Source organism: Aspergillus nidulans, chromosome I, assembly GCF_000011425.1.
Source record: "Aspergillus nidulans FGSC A4 chromosome I".
NCBI lineage: Eukaryota > Fungi > Ascomycota > Eurotiomycetes > Eurotiales > Aspergillaceae > Aspergillus > Aspergillus nidulans.
The window spans coordinates 2,390,243-2,409,437 of record NC_066257.1 but is presented as its reverse complement, the minus strand read 5'-3'; the positions used below and the strand labels follow the sequence as shown (position 1 = coordinate 2,409,437).

Here is a 19,195-nt window from a genome sequence, read left to right as displayed (position 1 = left end):
TGAACTCAAAAAGCCACGCATATCAGTTGACATTATCCAAAATTATCCGCATCCTTGTCACGTATGAATATTATGCCAGCTAAAGCATATGGCAAATACCATAGCTTTGAAGACCAGCAGAGAAAGGGGAATGATATCAAACAAACAAGTGGTATCGCAACAGGGCATCAAGCCATACAATAATCACCAGGAGATGTATAGGTTGAGAATAGGTATGGACAAGATTCCTGAAAACACGCAGTCAGATTGAAGGAAAAAGAAAACTCCGCACAACGCCTCCTGACCCGTAGAATGGAACCAGGTCGAAAAAAAGCAGCGCATGTCTTTTGCACTAGATGGTAAGAGACGACCAAGAAAGGGCCCAAAATAACAGGAGAATAGAAGAAAACAAAAACCAATCTGAACCTCTCCTTGGTTCAGTTCATGCTGTTCATTTAGCCATTTCAGATCGTCATATGCGCGGCTGAGAACATTAAACAGCTGCAATCAGAGAGCCGTATCAACAAGACCGCTGCGCAATTCGGGCTGAGTGTTGCGGACTTATTGCAATCAGTACCGCCTGTGAATTAGCTAGTTGAGGCTCAGGAGTGGAATAGATCCCAGGCACGTGCGCATAAGCCCAAAAACTCCTCCTTCTTTCTCCGCTGCGTCTCTGGCGAGTCTCTTCCAGCTCCAAATGGCCCGTATGCAGCATTTGATCCATGTCCCAATGCCGGATTAGGTCTGTAATGAGAGTCAGGCCCATAACCTAAAGGAGGGCTACCGTTATCCCTTTCATATTCACTTCTGGTGCGACGGCGAGCGGTTCCTTCAGCCGCATGCGGCGCTGGGTGGTGTGTAGCCTGTGCGCTAGCCATTGATGTTGTCTCAAGATGAGGCACGGCAGACTTCGGACCGTTGGTGGCACGCGGAGACGGTGGTGTGGGAGGTTGGTGTCCACCGTAATGCACGATACGCGGCAGTAGGTCTTCACGTCCACCTGACATATCTTGAACCGCCTCCTCAGCAGAGCGATACTCGCGGGGTCTGTTAGTCTGCTGTGAACTTCCTGGAATTCTGGGCGATGGCATGGGAGGTAAGTTGTTCTGCTGATAGGGAGTGCGGTTTGCGTCACGGTCTCTGGAGGCCGCCAAGGCATCGGATCCAAAAACATCTGAGAGAGGCGGAAGGCGGTTGCTGGTCTGCGTCGCGGGCACATGGTGGATATGTGAAGTGGAACCCAGCGTTGGGCTCTGATTGACGACGTGGCGTGTCAACGGCTGCGGTTGGTGTCGACCCGTAAATGTTTGGTTAAGCGGCGCGGACTGGATTACACGCTCGTTGGCGAACTGCGCAGCCGTCGGAGGTACAATTGACAGCCCAGGAGGAGGCCGCCTCTTCGAAGAAGTAGCCTTTGGCAGACTAAATGTGTTGGATTCGGATGGTTTCACGCCTTCCGGACCATCATCCTTAGCCGACTTCTGGAGTCTGGCTTCGATTATATGTCGTTGTTGGTCTCGAACGGACAAACTCCTTTGTAGCTGTTCTCGCATGACCGGGTCGTGGGTCTGAAAGCCGGGGGATAGGCAAGCAAGTCCCACATCTTGCATACTAACATCACGAGCTGTCATAGGACCACCTGCGGGGCGGGCTGATAGCCTTTCTGAGCTTGGAAGGCTAGTGGAAAGATCCAGTTTTCGGGGTCGAGGACGGGTACTGGTCTGCAGTCCGGGCGACGAGGGCGGCTCCTTCTTCACTACCACTTTTGGGGGTTTTCCACTCTGTGAACTACTAGAATGTCAGATCCTATCTCATTGTTATCAGTATTTTTGTGATAAGACTTACGCTGGGGAGGTAACTTTCTTTCCAGCGGGCGAACTTTTATTAGAGGATCCATCTCGAGAACCAAGAGCTGCGCGTGGTGGTGTAGAGCTGGGTTGACTGGAGTTTGCTGGTGCCAGCCGGCGGGGACTGGAGTCTCTATTCATGCGGGGAGATGGTAGCGGCGCGGCCGGAGCTTGCGCAACAGCGGTAGACATTATACGGGACCACAACACAAACGGGCAAGTCGGAAAGCGACAATGGAGCCTTGACAAGAGCTATCAACAGAACGATTCGCTATCCGGTCGACGATGGCCGCAATAATCCCTTTGGTATCATAAACCCTCTTTGTGTGTAATATACCAGAGAGTCCACCTGCGACTAACAGCGATGTCACGGTCTAGAGCGGGCGAGCGTAAGAGCTTCGCCTGCGGCAGAAGATGCGAAGCGACGAGGCTGAGAGCAGAAAGCGCGCGGTCTGAAGCGATCAGCGATGGAAGCGGCTAACGAACGTCTGTCTCTGCGGGCAGCGGAGGCAAAAGGAACTGAAAGCTAACGAAGGGAAGGTCGAGTAGCCGATAACGACAGTCCAGAACAAAGACGGCGAGAATGGAACAAGCGTGGCAGGGCGAGAGAGCCGGCACGGAATGGGAAGTGCCCGGCGGAGGCTTGTCGAATAGTTGGGTCGAAAGGCGGACAAGGAACCTTGGGAATGGGTCGATGCCTGCTGTGAAGAGGGGGAGGGCGGTTATCCCAAGTTGGCCGGCGGCAATGTGATGACAATGAGAGGTCAGGAAATAAGAATGCTAAATAGCCCGGCCCAGAACGAACGCAACCGGCCGAAAGGAGCCGGGAGTGAAAAAAGAAATGAGAGAAGAGAAAGAAAGGCTGTCGGAACAATAATAATAATAGTAGAAAATAGCAAGAAGACGAAACGGCAGAACAACGGCTCGCGGGGGAGCAGAGAGTCGCTTGAGGAAGAGGAGGAAAGGAGAAGGAGGGAGAAGGGTCGAGGAGAGGAGAGGAGAATCGATGACCGGGGATTAGGGAGGGCGCAGAGTATCACAGCAGTAGTGATTAAAAGATGAAATTAAGATCCATCTAAAGGCTATTATAAAATGAAATTGGGCTGAAACAGAGCCACCAGTTCTCTTGTCGCATGCATTCTGATTCCCAGATTCCAGTTCCTGACGGTGGAGCGGCGGCGGCTGTGATTGGCACCGTCTGAGACATGGTTTGTTTCGCGATAGATGATGTGACACTTTTGTGACAATCCTCCCGACTACACTGAATACACTACGTGCAGACTACACCCGGGCGTGACTGAATATTATGATACTGTATAGATTTCTGCCCGACGACGTCTTCATCCTGTTGCAGGGTTGGAGTTGCTATGGACTCTCAGTCGCGGCCTACTCAGATCCTGCGTATCAAGGTTTCCACTCTTCCTAGGCACCTCCAAGACAGCTCACTGCAGTTCTCTGCTGTGATGTTCGTAAAGCAGGGGTGCAGGTCCCATCCAGATCGATCCAGCCTATGAAGATCCTGGCGCGCCGACGCTTGGGGCACGCTTTATTAGGTATACCGTATGGAGCCTCGCTCTGGGCCCTCCACAAGTTTTCTCCATACTCAACTTCTCGCTCCAGGGGTTCAGCTGGGTACTCTTTGTTCGATAAATCTCTTTCAGCTCGGTCAGATCTAGTATTCTGATGGTGAGATATTGAATCTATAAAAACGGAAGGTCAGATGTTGTGGCAGGTCCACCTTGGGCGCCGGCCCAAGCGAACCACAGACGGCCAACAGTCTCGGCTTCGACCATCTCGTCACACGTTTATGAACCACGATCCCTTCCCCTCATCCGAGGTCAGAACGACCGGAAGAGGAAGTTGCGATGGCCTCGCAGTGGTTCCTTATTTTCTTTTTCCTTCCCATTTATCTGAATCGACCTCTCACATTCACATTCCATGGCCATTTGTCTGCCCACTTGGCTTCCAAATTATTGTACCCGCAGGAATTAATGCGGGAACAATATTATGATTAGATAGAGTGAGAACCAGCCAGCAAACCCTTGAACAAAGACGACAATACCCCTTCAGACTCCCTCGGTCGGAATCTGAGGGAATCTGAGGCTGTCAGGCTAGAGCCTTGAGGACCGTGCTAGGCTCTGCGGTCACGAGCCAACTGTGCATTGCCAGGTCTGATCTTCGCGACTAGACTGTTGATCTCAAGGGTCCAAACATCAAGCTGGGAAGCCTTCGCTAGGTCTCATCCCGCTGCACGAGAAGCTTCTCCAGGCGAAGATCACTCTGCAGGTGTAATTCTTCTACTACTCAAACACGAGCGGACTCGGCAGAGCCCGGCCGAACCCAGTTCAAACCCCAACCCCTCTGCTGGGCTGAGCCTGGCTTGGTATGTATGGTTTACCGCTAATCTGGTGTCTTTCTGAATACTCCCACCATCTCTATGCCGCAGCATACGCTCCAGGCTATTCATTTATTGAATCACCCATGCCGACTGAACCATGAGTATGCATCAGACAGACAGTGGTCAGTCTGAACCCACAGCAACCAGTTAGTAAGGCAACTATCTGTGCGCTGCAGTATCTGGCTTATCAATCACCAAATCACACATGGAATGAGTACGGATAATCATTCAGACAGCCAAAGTTGAAGCTTCTAGACTGCTTCAGCGCTTCATCTACAATAGATGGCAAGGCTCACGTCATACAGGAATTGAGCCATCATCCTTGTTGGGGCTGCAGCGCCAAAGCTGACCAGCCACACGGTGGCTGCTGATTGGACTTTGTTTTCGGCATCTCTTTGTGGGTAGTTACCTGCACGGTGTGATTTTGATTTCCTGAAAGATATAATGGTGCCTTCCCGGCTTTGTACCTGCGGCCTGCAATTACCTGCGGGATGCGGGAATTGTGATGTGATGATGCAACCGGTATTCCATGTCGCCGTAAAGATGACAAGTATCCGTCCCAAGCTGACCCCCCGCGGAGGGACAAGATGCCCAGAGTATGATACAGCACTTGAGTATTCACTTGATCATCAAAGCTGCCGCTTGCGTTAATACTCGGGGCTTTCGCATGTGCAGCGACTCCGAACGATGGAGCTCTATCATCCGATAGATGGAATAGATCAGGCGGTCGAAATCATAGAGCAAACCGTAAAAAATTCAGAAGAACCCGTGATGGCTTTAGTTGAGAGCCATCATAGTTGACTAACTAACGTGGTTGGTAAGCGAGCTGCGCATGTAAGCGAGCTGCGCACCCAACCACTTTTTTACATGCTGACGCGGTCATCTATCTTCCAACAGCCACCATGCCCCGAGTTCGCGTTAGTTCAAGCCAAAATTGCCATGAGAAGGAAGGTCGGCTCCTACTGGCTGTACAGGCTATTAAAAAAAAGGAGATTACATCAATACGCGAGGCAGCACGTCGCTTCAATGTGCCTGAATCTACACTACGTACGCGACTACGCGGGACTACAAATCGCGCCGAATCTCGCGCAAATGGCCATAAATTGACTGAGATTGAAGAGGAAGTGCTTAAGCAGTGGATTCTCTCTTTAGATCTACGCGGAGCAGCTCCTACAAAAGCTCATGTACGAGAAATGGCTAATATTCTGCTTGCAAAGCGTGGTTCCACCCCAATCCAGACTGTCGGCCAGAAATGGGTATATAATTATACTCAACGCCACCCGGAGCTTGAGTCTCGCTTGTCAAGGCAATACGACTGCCAGCGAGCAAAGCAAGAGAACCCAAAGGTTATTCAAGCATGGTTTAACACCGTACGAGCCACAATCGAACAATACGGGATCCTACCGGACGATATCTACAACTTTGATGAGACTGGCTTTGCAATGGGCCTTTGTGCACATCAGAAAGTGATTACCAAGTCAGAATCATGTGGCCGAAGACCAGTTCTACAGCCAGGAAACCGTGAATGGGTTACTGCAATTGAGTCAATCAGTGCTTCTGGATGGGCACTTCCACCAACACTTATCTTTAAGGGCAAGCAGTATAACCAAGCATGGTTTACAGGCCTTCCGCCCGACTGGCGATTTGAAATTAGTACAAATGGATGGACAACTAATGAAATTAGCCTTCGCTGGCTTCAGAAGCAATTTATCCCGTCAACAGAGCATCGTACGCGCGGAAGATATCAACTTCTAGTTCTTGATGGCCATGGAAGCCATCTTACACCAGAGTTTGATCAAATCTGTACAGATCATAATATTATACCACTCTGCATGCCGGCACATTCCTCCCATCTTCTACAACCACTTGATATTGGATGTTTTGCAGTTTTGAAGCGCTCGTACGCCAGCTTGGTTGATCAGAAAATGCGGCTTGGCATCAGCCATATTGACAAACTTGATTTCCTTGCAGCCTATCCACAAGCTCGAATCAGCACATTTAAGCTGGATACAATCAGAAACAGTTTTCGAGCAGCAGGACTAGTGCCATTGAATCCTGAACCAGTGCTTTCAAAGCTTAGTATTCAGGCTCGTACGCCTACACCCCCTGGAAGCCGTGGAAGCCAGGCAAGCACTTTTTGCCCACATACACCAGCAAATGTTGATGAGCTTCTAAAGCAAGCTTCTTTACTCAGAGATTTTCTCAAACAGCGCTCAAAAAGTCCACCATCACCGTCCCATAATGCCCTAAACCAGCTAATTAAAGGCTGTCAAATTGCAATGCAAAAGGGCATACTATTGGAGCAAGAGAATAGGGCGCTACGTGCTGAAAATGCTATACAAAGGCGAAAGCGAGCTCGTACGCATAGATGGATAGCTCATGATAATGGTCTGTCTGTACAAGAGGCTACAGAGCTCGAGGAAGCTCATAATGCGTCTTTTCAGGCAATACCTGGTCCATGCGGGCCACCAGCAGAAGGTGCACAAACACCAAAGGCACGGGCATTACCTACATGTAGTACCTGCCATAGAATTGGGCATAGAAGAAATGCTTGTCCAAATAAATAATAATTAATATAAAGGCGTTGTGGTTGATTAAAAGGTCAAAATATGGGAAATCTGTATGCAGGTGCGCAGCTCGCTTACATGCGCAGCTCGCTTACCAACCACGTTATGATTGAGGCCTAAATTATGAGGCAACAAATGCGCAAGGCGGTAGGCCCCTATCGATAAGCAGCGCCGACTTTTTTCTCTCGGCCCATGATGGCGAGCTCAGTCTACTTCTGACTGATTTCACCGTCGGCTTCCTGGCGCATTTGATATTCATCGCAAGCGATCGTTAATGAAAGCAAACCAATTTTGACGCTGCATCACGAAAACGTATCCCCGTTCCGACTCCTCACCCACCCGCCGATCTTCTCTATACAAACCCCCGCAAGACCACGACCCTAAGTCGGAGTAAAGCGCAGCGAATAGATAATTGAAGATGCCTGCCTCCGTACACTCTCAGGACAACGACCAGTCAATGCTGGATGCTCAAGCGCAGAACCAAGACCACATAGACGAGACATTGCTTGAGCAAAAGCGGATCATCGTTGTATGTACTCCAGATATTTTCTTTATGACTGTTCTGCCCTATCAGCTGTGGAATGAACGACGGTGCCGTATCAAGACTATTCTAATGCGGATAAATTAGTTACCCGGAGCCACGGACACAGCAGCGTCGTTTCAGTTTGAGGGTGAAGGACATACATTAGGGAATGCGCTGCGTTTCGCGATTATGAAGAAGTATGTTCCTGCTCGCACTGCGCCAGTGCTTCTATCTACTTTGAACTTCTTTAAGGAGCTTCTCAGGACGCTGGAAAGGTCGCAGTATGGGAAAGCATTGTGCTAATGGGTGTTTACAACAGCCCCGAGGTCGAATTCTGTGGATACACGATTCCGCATCCTTCGGAGTCAAAGATGAACATTCGAATTCAGACTTACGGTTTGTTCCCCTGAAATTACCGTGTCGGAGTGATGGCAAAGACTAACTCAGAGACAGACTCAACAACCGCAGTTGAAGCCCTAGAAAAAGGCCTTGACACCCTGATGGATCTGTGTGATGTTGTGACGGATAAATTCACAGCTGCGCGGGATGAATTCAATGCGGAGCAGGCGAATAGGATGGAGTCATGATTTTAGCTGTCCACTCTGTTTCTGTTTCCGGATTGCGTAGGCGTTTGTTGTAGAAAAGTCGGCTGATTGAGGTTGCCGTTCTCATAACTTGCGGGTCCTAATTGTGTATATTTGTAAATATTTAGACTCACACTGCGTGGTATGGCAAATCATGCTACTTTTTCGATATCTGTGGGGTAAACTAAGGCCGGTAACTAATTGTTTTCAAGCCATCGATTACCTTGCCAAAAAGGGCACCCTGAACTGCAATGAATACGTACCTACCTGGGCAAGTTAGAGTACCTTCCACGTCTATCACTGCCATTACAAGCCCCATAGTGTTGTTTAAATCTCAAAAAGACGTTACTTATTCCGACAACCTTAATATATACATAACACCCTCTAGCGGCGTAGCCGTGGCAACACGAGTTGAGAGCCCAATCGAAGTTTCAATGCTAAGTTTAAAGGGAGAACACAGTGGAAAGATGGTTTATGAGATAAAAGCAATCAATTGCGGCCCTCCAAGAAGCCCGAGATAAAGTTGGGAGGTAGCCGGGCACCTGGGTCTTCCTCTGGCCGGAAGTACTTCATCACGTGGGAGAGCTGTTTCCAGTAGTTGAGGGTTTCCTGGCGAAATATGTTAGCTTTTCATCGTAAATGGAGGATGTGAGCAGACATGGAATGCATAGCTCTAAGTGAAGAATAAAATGGCCTATGTAAGAATCTTTACAGGGCGTGTTATGACTCACCTGGAACTCAGAGTGGCTTTGGTACAACAGCACGTCAACGACCTGCAGCTGGCTAACATAGCGGTGCTTCTCAAATTCCTGGCGGACCTTCGTGCGAATGGCGGAGACCGGTAGGTTCAGAGAGTACATCGTTTGAATCTCGGGGGACTAATTAGCAACCGAGGGTTCTGTTAGCTATCGGCACATGTTACTGAGACCGAAACCTGGAGCTCGTGTGACAGTGCGGCTGGTTGTGGATGAGGATTGATAGCATAGATGCCGACGCCTTGCCATGACGCCGTATTGAACTACAACCACAACCAATTATACGCAGCGTCCGCAACGAACTGGAAATGGGATACTAACAGCTCGGAGCCAGTCCCTGTAGGACCTTAGAACACGTTTCTTTGCATCACTCCAGTTGGCAGCTATATACGCAGACGAGTCAGCTCTCAAGGGTTCCAGCCATTGACATCGCGCCAATTTCAAAGGAGATGTCGGACTGCTTCGGGTTCGGATGGTAACGTACAGGAGCGGGTGCGCTGCGCGAGGTAGGTCGGATTGATAGTCATGATGAGTAAAAATCTTCTTCTAGATACGCCAATGGCACACTGCGAAGGGATGGGAGTCGTGAACGGAGGATGGGATCCTGGAGAGGGCGAGGTTTGCTGTTGAGCCTGGCGTAGTTAGCGGATGTGGAGAGAGGTCGGAGACAGTACTCACCGCCTACCCTTTTGAAAAATTTCTTCTGCGGATGGGGTTGCGATAGTTAATTCTATCCAAGTTTTCTTCATTATTGACGATTGGTTATTTGTGTACTACTTTTCCGGTTTACAGTCCTAATATAAGTCTGCGCTCAAGTGATTGGCCCTGTGGATCCATACAATTCCACGTTCCGTTGAAATCTTCTCAAGATGGCGCCAACAACAAAAGGCGCAAAGGGCAAGACCTCGGCCAAAGGCGAATCAAAGAACAATAAAGTCCTCGGCTCAAAAGTCAGCAAGAAGAATGTCAAGCGACCACCGCCAAAGGAGGTGAAATCCAAGGCGCGCACCGAGCAGAGCCAACTCAAGAAGACGAAGAAGAGAGAGTACTCAGAGGCAGAGCTAGATCTTCCGAAGCTGAACATGATTACGCCTGTCGGTGTAGTCAATCCCAAAGGGAAGAAGAAAGGAAAGACGTTCTGTGATGATCCGGTGCGTTATCTCCAGGCCGTGAGCCCTGAGTTAGAAGTTAACCATTCTACAGGAGGCGATGATGACGATTTTTGCCATGGTCAATGCGGAGAAGGAGGGCCAGATCGAGTCTAAAATTATGAAGGCTCGGCAACTAGAGGAGATTCGAGAAGCGAAAAGGAAGGAGGCAGAGGCGAGGCAGTCGGAGAAGAAGAACAAGTTGGTATGGATGACGCTCAATCAAGATATAGTGGATGTTTGCTAATGTGTCAATGTACAGGAGAACGCCAAAGAATCAATTCGTCAAAGCCGTAAACACAAAGGTGGTGCTTCGAGCGCAAAGTCAAATAAAGCTGAGACGGAGAGCCCAAAGCCAAAGTCAGGCGGCAAGAAGAAGAGCGTTGCATTTGCTTGATTGGTTTTTTACAAAAGTAATCCTATGTATAGCAAGATCGAGTCTGTATCTAGAGGGTTCCGGCGTTTCTATGGGTCTATCTATATCCTTGAGCATGACATGAATAGCACTGATGAATATCGTCATCGTCAACCAGCAAATCATACTCGAGCCTATTCACAGTGTTCTATTCGAGATAACAGGTTTCCTAGTTAATAATTGGCAGGCTGAGCTTACGCCGCATAGGGCTGAAAGCTGCCGGTTTGGGCTCTTTTACAGCGGCGTCTTTCTGAAGGCTGGAAGTACGTCCAGGAACAGCTTCCGGCTTCTCGACCACAGGAGGGGTATCGAGATCAATCTCATGAGCCATCATATTCAGGAATTTGGTCACCTGTCAAATTAGCATACACCGCTGCAACAGAATGATAGCACTCACTGGTTTCACAAACCATCTCCCGCCGCCAAACTCAAACCAACCGAGGTGTCCACCCCATGAGGTGGTCATCATGACACCATAAGGTGTTTGAGCGATCTCCTGGAAAGGAACCGCTTTTACGGTAACGATCTGTATCCCGTCAGTATATGGGATTCTGGCATCGTCTTCGACCTTACTGGATCATCTTCGGCCTGCACCACAAAGAAAGGAATTCGGATAGAGAGTAAAGAGTCGATAGAGGATGCGTCACGGTAGTATGCGCCTTCCGTAGGATACCCCCATAGGGCGCACTGCAGGGTCCTAAATTGAACGTTAGCATGAAAAGCGCAAGAGATAGGCAAGCCGGTCCATACCTGTCGAATTCGTGCAGATACGTGATATTCCTGATTGCTTCTGCATCTACCCTAGGGTTTTTCACGACTTCGTCGGCATGCCTGTACTATGTCAGTAAATCCCAAAGGGTTTGGAAAATCCATCAGCAAGCCACGTACTGTTCAAAAAGCTTCTTCATGTTGGCGCCCATTACCTTGCTATAGACTTTGAGGCCCATAAAGTTACTTTGCATGGCCACCGAACTGACTTCAAGATTCCAGGGATTTGCGCAGAGAACAGCTGCTTTCAGCTGGCAGGCGTCTCCTTCCTCGCCCAAATACTGAATATATTAGCCTGTTTTCCAATTGTGAAAGCAAAAGACTTACGTTCGTAAGAATGTTTGCACCGAGAGAGAAGCCAATTCCGAAGAGAGGTCGGTTAGGGAAAGCTGCTCTTAACCACTTCACAACTTGCCGAACATCCCAAGTAGCGCGAGCGTTGTAAAGAATCCCCGTAGAGATCTTTGTCTGGGCACAACCTCTAGAGTTGATAACGCAAGCCTCCCAGCCTCGATCCGCAATCAGCGGGTGGACTACATGGCGTAAATAAAGCTCATGGGAACCACCGCTTAAACCATGCAGAACCACGAGCATAGGCTTTGAGTCTTCTGAAGGTAGAGCGGCGAATTCATCCTCGGAGAACATTGCCGTCCGTTCTGGGAGACCTGATGGCAGGGTATACTTTCTCTCCGCATCAGTTGCTTCAGCGGATTTGGGTGCTTTGTAAGGCTCAACGACAAAGTCAACGGCGAAATGCCCCTTATACGCCTCGCTGTCGGCCTCGAATATCCGGCGCTTGTAGTAAACAGGAACGTCATCAAATTTCACTGTAGTCCAGCAGGTCTGCAAGTGGCCGTTGAACAAGAGAGGGTTGAGATCACATCTTGCTGGTGTAGCAGTGCGGCAGAGTTCTTTTAGCGTGGTCTGCTTGGAACCGGCTTTCCCATTTCTCCTATTGAGGAAAAGATTGTTCTCTTTGGAGCTAAAAAAGGATACTCGCCCACTGGGCCGAGCCCAGGAGAGAAGTCCCATTGCAATCACCAGGCCTACGAGGGTTGATACAGGCAATGAGCTATAAAGACTGGAAGCCTGTGTATCAGCCATGGCAAGGCTTCACACTTGTAACAAAGAAGCCGGCTACCTGCCAAAAAAAAAAAATCAATCAGCTACTGTGCAAGCCCAAAATTAGGGGAGAGGTGATACCTGGAAAGTGATTTTCCGGAATATACTTGGAAGAGAGTTTGACGGTGGCGGAACTACAGAAGCTTGATATATTCCTTTTTTGCCAAGACACTGAATGTGAGACTTACCGAGGTATCCATGGAGTTACGCAGATAAGAGTTTCGAATGCATAGAATGCATAGATAGAATGACGATATTATGTACCGAGTTTATGCAGATGAATTGTTTCATAAAAAAAGTAATGCTCACAAGCGGACTTGAACCGCTGACCTCGTGATTTCAACGACGAATTTCAGATTTCTGAAATTCACATTATACTAGTCACGCGCTCTACCAACTGAGCTATGCGAGCTGTTATTGGCTCCAGACATGTTTGAAGTGTTATATATTACTGGGTAGCCTTCCATGATAGATAACGACGCGCTACGCGAGCTCGCGTCGGACTAATGAAAGTAGGTTGAAACGCTAAGCCGAGTACGTCAACTCTACGAGAAGCTATTCACAGGGCCCAGCCACCTCTAATTGTGAACCGTCTGTCGCTTCTCCTGAGGCTCAATCGCGAGTAATCCTGGTCCTGGCCCCGGTTATGAACCTGCGTCTACGTATCTTGCGATCCTGCGACCGCCTACAGTGCAGCAAGATACCCAGATCGGACGAAACAGTCTTCAGCCGCCTTCACAGCATACCTAGCTCACTTGTCCTACTCCACTTGGAAAAATAATCTAAGGATTTAACTCGCGATCTTTCAAAAACACTACTGAGCCCAGCGACCTCCACCTCTTTGCGACAACGTATACTTCGCCAACATGCCCCCAAAAGGACGAAAGCCATCCTCGGCAGCTACCGCAGGTACCGGAAGCTCAAAAGCGACATCCGCAAAGACAACCTCCACCACAACCTCAGGCGCCTCTCCAAAGGTAACTAAGAGCTCCAGAACATTAGGGTCAAAGGCATTGGCATCGGCATCGGTGTCGAAATCTAAGGGAAGTAAGCGACCACCGACGGCACCATCAGACGATCAATCCAGCATCCAACGTAAGTTACAGAAACATCAATTGCTCAATTAGCCCAAACTAACACTACACAGCCGGCGACCCAACCCCCAAAGGCCGTCGTCACCGGTACAAACCTGGTACCGTTGCCCTCAAAGAAATCCGCAAGTACCAACGCTCCTACGATCTGCTTCTCCGAAAATTGCCATTTGCACGTCTCGTCCGCGAAGTTGCTCTCGACATCCTCCCCGCAGACGTTGGCTCCGAGCTGCGATGGCAGTCGCATGCAATCCAGGCGCTCCAGGAAGCCGCTGAAGCCTTTTTGGTACACTTGTTCGAGGACACGAATCTTTGCGCCATCCACGCGAAACGAGTTACGATAATGCAGAAGGATATCCAGCTTGCGCGTAGGATTCGCGGAGCTTGGGGTGGTCTTGGCTGAACTTCTCTTGCCAAGAATCTCTTTGTTCGCACTTTTTCTTTCCGTTGTGTCGATATCCCTTCTTCCATTTCAGTCCGAGTATATGGATATGGCTCAAGGCCTAACTAGTGGCCTACTGAGAGAGCATGAACTCAGGGCAGGGTTGGTGGTAGCACTGCATCCTAAGAATTGCGGTATATCAAAACAAGCAACTATTGGAATGTTTCCAATCTTCTTGACCTGTCCTTTTTTGGTGTTTTTGTCAATTTCAGACCAAACGGGAGCACGATCATGCCTTGTGCTGAGCTCCAGTTCTTTTTTCTGTGGGTGCATGACTTGCGGGCGCACAGTGTTAAGGAGTAATTGCGGGTTGCCTGGGTTTAACATGTTATGGTCGAGGGTACTTATGCACTATATTAGGGCAGACGGCGTTATGGCATGTTCGGAAGCAGTCATTCGATCCAGCTTAGGTGCGAGTTACCTGGGGCTAAATTTATTATTACTGAGTATGTCCGGTCGAGGACGGTCTGAAACCAAGGGGCTGGAGTCCGTAAAAGTGATTGGATGCATATTTCCATTGAATGATAATGAAGCCCAATCTATCAATTTGTCCCGAATACTCCGTAAATAACTGCACCCAGCATGCGACATTATTGCAACCGAACTGATGCACCAAGAAAGACCGACCCTGTAGACAAAACGCCGGATGAAGTTTTAGAAATGGTATCATATGCATAGTTGCACCCCCTCTTAAAGCAGAATACGCCCGAGCAAGAAGGCAAAATGAAGCGAATGTCTGTACAAGATCGTGCAATGATCGAGACTTTACACGGGAAATGCCTGCCGAAACGTAACATAAACTAGGTAGGCCGTCTCAATGCCGGTGGCAGGTTCGTCATGACCCTGTAACCCTCCTCTCGGACACTCTTCGCCTCTTCGCCTTTCCCCTGCCTTTCTAAAGTCTCTGCAAGCATATCGTCCGTAACACTAACCCAAAGACGGTCGCTGGCCTTTCCCGCCATTGCGCGGCCCGCGCGAGCGCTTTTTTCGGCTTGCTCGCCCACGACTCCACGAAAATATTTCCAGCTCATGAAGGTTAAGGTCATGCATATGATTTGGCTGTTACTGATTGCGGTGGCAGCCTGGAGGGCTTGCTGGAGGTTTTGTTTAGTCTGGATGGTCGATTCGGTGTTTGTGGTCGCGCAGAGCAAGAAATATGCGGCTTGGATGTACTTATTAGGGCTTGCGCGACAGAAAGACTCAAGTGTGGCGAGGAGGTTTGGCAGGTGAGAATGAGATGGGTGGGCTGGGTTGCTGAGGATGAGGACGATGTTGATGGTTGCCAGGATGGCGAGGTCGCGGTGAGGGTCATTGCGAGCGGTTTTGTTGAAACCGGATAATAAGAATAGCGGGGATTGAAAAACGGCCAAGGCTGTCTCTAAATCGCCCGTCGCCTGTGCAATGGTACCTGCTGCGTACTGCATCAGGCATTGCATTGTATGAGGAAGATTGTCGCCGAATGATTGGACCTCTAGCCGGAGCTCCTTCAGGGTTCTATTAGCGAAATCCCAGTCTGTGCGGCTAGAAGCCAAGAATATCTGTTGGATAAGTAGATTGCAAAATAGCGTCCTGCGCCATTCAACACGTCTATTGGCACTAGCCAAAGATTCCGTGATTTCCTGCGGTTGTTGAAAATTTCCTGCGGAGTGTTAGTGTTTATCTAAATTATAGGTGGGCAACCAACCCTTTAGCATGCGTACACCCTCCTGAAGAAACTTTTCAGCCTTACGCCCATCATGTGAGTTCTTACAACTCAGTGTGATGGAACTAAGAAAGTAGCAGAGAGCATAGAGGTCATGCTGGGGTAGCCAACTGAAACTGAGTAGTAAAGTACCGCTCTGTACTTGAAGGATATCCCCTGTGTCAATTGAAGAAGGTCCCGCTGACTTACCACTCAAAGGTATTGAGAATGAGCCATCAATGCGCCAATTTGAATCGTTCAGTCGCTCATCCATCAGGTCTTGTAATACCTTGAGTTTCTGGGCGGATTGATTCACATCATATTCAAGCAGACTGCAGCAGATATCCACAATTTGGACCAGAGTTGTGAGCTGCGGAACATGACGTAGTTCATCATTAAGTTGATGGCTTCGTGCGGCTGCTATTGCTCGTTGGGCTTGTTCAATTGAGTCTGAGCTATATCCTTGCTGGAGATGTGCCAAGGCTTCGATTATGGCAGACATGGCAGAAACGGCTCTGTCACCATTGCGATTTGCCATAATAGAGATCTTATGAAGATGTTGTAAAGCTGATGTAGACTCTTGGTGACCATGCGATGACAAGGAGAGCGACACTCGAAGAAAACGGAAGGCGTATTCCCATGCAAAGTGGCGGTACCTAAACTTGTCAAACAGCGCTTGATTGGTGGCCAGGGCTAACTTACGCTTCGACGTCCTGGATCATCCCATCCACGGCCTTCAGAGCGGCCTTCGGGTTTGTTTTGTACAACATACGCGCTAGCAGATGCTGCATACTGTACTTCAGATCGAGCATACGATTCTAAGGATTATAAGTATGATGTCGAACAACATACAAGAACCCTGTATCTGACTCACTCGCTCGCATAAATCAATCTAGGAGACGCACGTCAGTGAATGGAAAATTGCGTGGTCAGAAGTTGGACGTACTCCCTTGCTCAATGCCGTCTCAGCCTCCAAGTCGTTGTCCGTTTCCTCAAAGAGCACGCGCGCATATCTCAGTCGCACCAGGGCTTCGACACGAGGTTGTAACCTCCAGTTCTACACATCACGTCAGACCTTTTCAGTGTGCCACGGGCTAGAGCGAGCAAACCTTCAGAACTGCTTCCAGACATCCAAGGCCAGTCGCAACCAACCTGTAGTATTCCTCCAGCTCCATGTCCCTCAACAATGCAACATTCGTCCCATGGCTATGAGCAGTATTGAGGTACTCGTCAGCCATGGCCAGTAAAAGGACCTGATAGTCTATTCCAGGTTTCGCAGGTTTCGGCGCGGGCTGTTGGGTCGGCTGTTTTTGTGTTTGTTTCTTCGAAGGCGGGCGCTGCATCTTCTCTGGCGACGGGGCCGGTAATAGAACTTGAACTGGCGGAGTAGTCACTACCGGTGGGACCACTACAGCGGAATTGGTATCTGACGGGGTTTGCGAGGCCGCGGCCGGTTTAGGAATTTTGTTGAAAGCTTGATTACTCGCATTGATAGGACTAGGCTCATATTGTGGGGTCGGTGTTGGTGTTACTGCTGGGACTGGCGCCGGCGGAGCTGCAGCGGGAGTAGTGAATGACGGCGAGCGGTTGTTGCCAGCAACAGGGACCGCAGATTGCGCGCCATATTGAGAAAAAGGGTGGTTACTAAAGGAGGCTGGAGACGGCGAAGGAAGTATCGGCTGTTGGAATATATCCGCGGGATTCACATGGAGTTGTGGCTGCTGCGGCTGCTGTGGTTGCTGTGGCTGCTGGTTGGGTACCTGACCATACGGTTGGTAGGGCGGTATCATAGCCTGGGGGTAGACAGCGGGTTTGCCATATTGGTACGCCGACGCAATGGCATTAGCGTTGAAGTTCACGTTGTTATACAGGAGTGGCGGCTGGGCGGCTTGCTGAGAGGGATGGCGGTTATGATAGTGGCCGTTATGGGATGGAGGGTAGCTCATCGCCCCGGAATTGGAATGACGCTCATTCAAGGCAGCGAAATTTGCTTGATACCCTTGGGCTCTCGAGTCGTTGCGGATGTCTGTACACGTCCCTCATCCAGCAGGTCGCGAAGCCTTTGTCTTGCTGGTTCCGGATCGGAGAAATGGCGCGATCGACGAATCCGGTAAAGCGTCAACGGATATGTCAAGGACTAGGACTGTCAAATGACGAATACCTGATCGACCGATGCTTATTATTCTAATGATGATGGAGACATGAGAGGCCAGAAACTAGACATAATGGCCGCACTTTCCCTTCCTCGGAAAATATATACTTCCGTTCTGGCTTGTCCTCGTGGTGCAGTCACACTGAAGTCTCGACGGCCGCGGCATGTCAGGTGTCCGGTTATCGAAGGTATGAACAAAGCGAGAAAGTTATTGTTGATGAGAGAGGTCGTGAACACAAAACCGGACATGGTATTTATTAGAATAAGGAGAAATAAGGAGATCGGAAGGATTGTTGCGCTAAATCAAGTCTATGGAAATGATATCTCAGGAAATAATGGCTTATGAACCCAGGACCCAAGCAACACCGATCGCTATGAAGCACGCACTAAACCCGCACGCAGAACCCTAATCTCATTAACCAGTCTCAGTTTGTGTCAATGGAGCTATATAGCTGATTCAGGGACTGATCCTGGAAAGCAGGGACAAGAATGTCCATCTCTAGCGACGGAGCATTGCGAAGAGGAGGATGGCTCTCTAACCGTCTCCATGGACACAGTTCACGACAATTGTCCAGATCCACTAAAGCTTCTGCAGGATGGATTCTCTGCGCAGCCCATATTGCATCCGGTATAGGCGAGGGGGGTCCAAGGCACCTCTCGGTCCAGAATGTGTAGGTCGCCGTGCCGGCTGCTTCATCTATCCGAGGCTGTTTTCGTGGACATCTTAGAAGAGTGTTGCAAGAGCTGCAGACCGAGATTCGCCGACATGAAGAGCAGTAATTCTCGTTCGGCTGGCAAAGCGCGGTATGGCAGACGCCGGAGAGCCATAGATCCACCGAGCGATGTGCACATCCAAAGCGAGCGGTCATATAATTCTCCTCACCAAGCTGGCCCGCGACTGTTGTCAAGTGGTATTCGGTTCTGATTTTCAGCTGGTCATCACCGTCCAGCTCAGGGTAGATTTCAACTCGAATTTGAGTAGGTCCATATTCCACAGAGCACGAGTGCCAGCAGAAGCGCTCTTCCACACCACCGAATTGTGACGTCAGGAGTGGCAGAGCCTTCTGTCGTATCTTCAAGATTTCAATGAGCTCCAGCTTGTCGCGGAAAGTCAACTTCTTGCAAGGGCATAGGTCAACCACACCGGCAAGATCACCTAGTATGCACATCCGCGTCTCGGCATTGCGCCTCAATTGTCGGGGGGGGAAAGCAGATTGCGAGTGTAGCTTCAGGCATCTTGAACAGGCTCGCCAACGGGCATCCTCGAGTAACTTGATCAGCTGCCATCGAGTTGTAGCAAAGGTATGTCCATTGCGATAATGGTGGAAAAGAGGAGCAAAATCGCGACTGAACCGAAGCGATTTAGATTCTAGAACGGTGGCGGATATTGAGAGAAGTCTCTTGCAGGTCAACGCAAGACAGGCCTGCGGTAACACCGTTAAATGTGAGATAATTTCCAGTAGTAACTCTGTGGGAAGTTCAAGAAGGTAGCTTCGCTTCGGTGGACCGGGCTCCCTAGAACGCGCTTCTATGGCGTGAGATGGGCGATTCTTGGTCATGACGGCCCTTAGTTTAATCCCAGCACGGCGAACACTATGCATTATAAAGCTCTGAAGTACGCGAAAATCGGCTTGGGTCGTGGTCCGAGATATAAGACTCCGAAACAAAGACCGGTGTGAAATGCGTGGCGAATCTTCCTGGCAAAGTTTCATGAGGATAGGAG

The 19,195-nt window shown here is 49.5% G+C and overlaps 9 protein-coding genes across 9 annotated transcripts, besides 1 other annotated feature; 4 read left to right on the top strand and 5 right to left on the bottom strand.

Moving 5' to 3' along the window:
* Positions 1-19,195: part of a sequence feature (contig 1.109 1..233950(1)) that runs on past both edges of the window.
* On the bottom strand, positions 582-2,252 carry ANIA_06560 (uncharacterized protein; the record flags this gene model as incomplete). The annotated part of the gene is made up of 2 exons (XM_659072.2): positions 1,825-2,252; positions 582-1,767 (listed from the first exon to the last, which is right to left on the bottom strand). The coding sequence occupies exons 1-2, from the start codon at positions 2,016-2,018 to the stop codon at positions 582-584; spliced, it is 1,380 nt and encodes a 459-aa protein (XP_664164.1). The 5' UTR covers positions 2,019-2,252.
* ANIA_06559 (uncharacterized protein) lies at positions 5,127-6,791 on the top strand (the record flags this gene model as incomplete). The annotated part of the gene is made up of 1 exon (XM_659071.1): positions 5,127-6,791. The coding sequence occupies one exon, from the start codon at positions 5,127-5,129 to the stop codon at positions 6,789-6,791; it is 1,665 nt and encodes a 554-aa protein (XP_664163.1).
* ANIA_06558 (DNA-directed RNA polymerase core subunit RPC19) lies at positions 7,210-7,901 on the top strand (the record flags this gene model as incomplete). Its single annotated transcript, XM_659070.1, has 4 exons — positions 7,210-7,320; positions 7,420-7,511; positions 7,634-7,710; positions 7,768-7,901. 4 exons carry the CDS (start codon positions 7,210-7,212, stop codon positions 7,899-7,901), a joined length of 414 nt encoding a protein of 137 aa, XP_664162.1.
* ANIA_06557 (putative NADH-ubiquinone oxidoreductase B14 subunit) lies at positions 8,228-9,249 on the bottom strand. Its single transcript, XM_659069.2, has 4 exons — positions 9,138-9,249; positions 8,975-9,036; positions 8,630-8,776; positions 8,228-8,507 (listed from the first exon to the last, which is right to left on the bottom strand). Exons 1-4 carry the CDS (start codon positions 9,178-9,180, stop codon positions 8,388-8,390), a joined length of 372 nt encoding a protein of 123 aa, XP_664161.1. The 5' UTR covers positions 9,181-9,249; the 3' UTR covers positions 8,228-8,387.
* On the top strand, positions 9,523-10,048 carry loc1 (the record flags this gene model as incomplete). The annotated part of the gene is made up of 2 exons (XM_659068.1): positions 9,523-9,804; positions 9,857-10,048. 2 exons carry the CDS (start codon positions 9,523-9,525, stop codon positions 10,046-10,048), a joined length of 474 nt encoding a protein of 157 aa, XP_664160.1.
* ANIA_06555 (putative hydrolase, alpha/beta fold family) lies at positions 10,351-12,306 on the bottom strand (the record flags this gene model as incomplete). Its single annotated transcript, XM_659067.1, has 9 exons — positions 10,351-10,364; positions 10,415-10,568; positions 10,614-10,742; positions 10,790-10,913; positions 10,967-11,047; positions 11,105-11,265; positions 11,312-12,030; positions 12,104-12,125; positions 12,295-12,306. The coding sequence occupies 9 exons, from the start codon at positions 12,304-12,306 to the stop codon at positions 10,351-10,353; spliced, it is 1,416 nt and encodes a 471-aa protein (XP_664159.1).
* Positions 12,973-13,600, top strand: ANIA_06554 (histone H3 family protein; the record flags this gene model as incomplete). The annotated part of the gene is made up of 2 exons (XM_659066.2): positions 12,973-13,201; positions 13,254-13,600. 2 exons carry the CDS (start codon positions 12,973-12,975, stop codon positions 13,598-13,600), a joined length of 576 nt encoding a protein of 191 aa, XP_664158.2.
* On the bottom strand, positions 14,440-17,266 carry ANIA_06553 (uncharacterized protein; the record flags this gene model as incomplete). The annotated part of the gene is made up of 6 exons (XM_659065.1): positions 14,440-15,177; positions 15,340-15,497; positions 15,531-15,976; positions 16,023-16,138; positions 16,267-16,377; positions 16,430-17,266. The coding sequence occupies 6 exons, from the start codon at positions 17,264-17,266 to the stop codon at positions 14,440-14,442; spliced, it is 2,406 nt and encodes an 801-aa protein (XP_664157.1).
* Positions 17,750-19,195, bottom strand: ANIA_06552 (uncharacterized protein). The gene has a single exon (XM_659064.2). It carries the CDS (start codon positions 19,182-19,184, stop codon positions 17,898-17,900), a length of 1,287 nt encoding a protein of 428 aa, XP_664156.2. The 5' UTR covers positions 19,185-19,195; the 3' UTR covers positions 17,750-17,897.

Coding starts and splice junctions, on each gene's coding strand:
- ANIA_06557 (XM_659069.2), bottom strand. CDS start 9,180: ATGACTATCAATCCGACCTACCTCGCGCAGCGCACCCGCTCCT. Junction 9,037..9,137: donor CGCGCAGCGCACCCGCTCCT/GTACGTTACCAT, acceptor CTGCGTATATAG/CTGCCAACTGGAGTGATGCA. Junction 8,508..8,629: donor AAAGCCACTCTGAGTTCCAG/GTGAGTCATAAC, acceptor ATATTTCGCCAG/GAAACCCTCAACTACTGGAA.
- ANIA_06552 (XM_659064.2), bottom strand. CDS start 19,184: ATGAAACTTTGCCAGGAAGATTCGCCACGCATTTCACACCGGTCTTTG.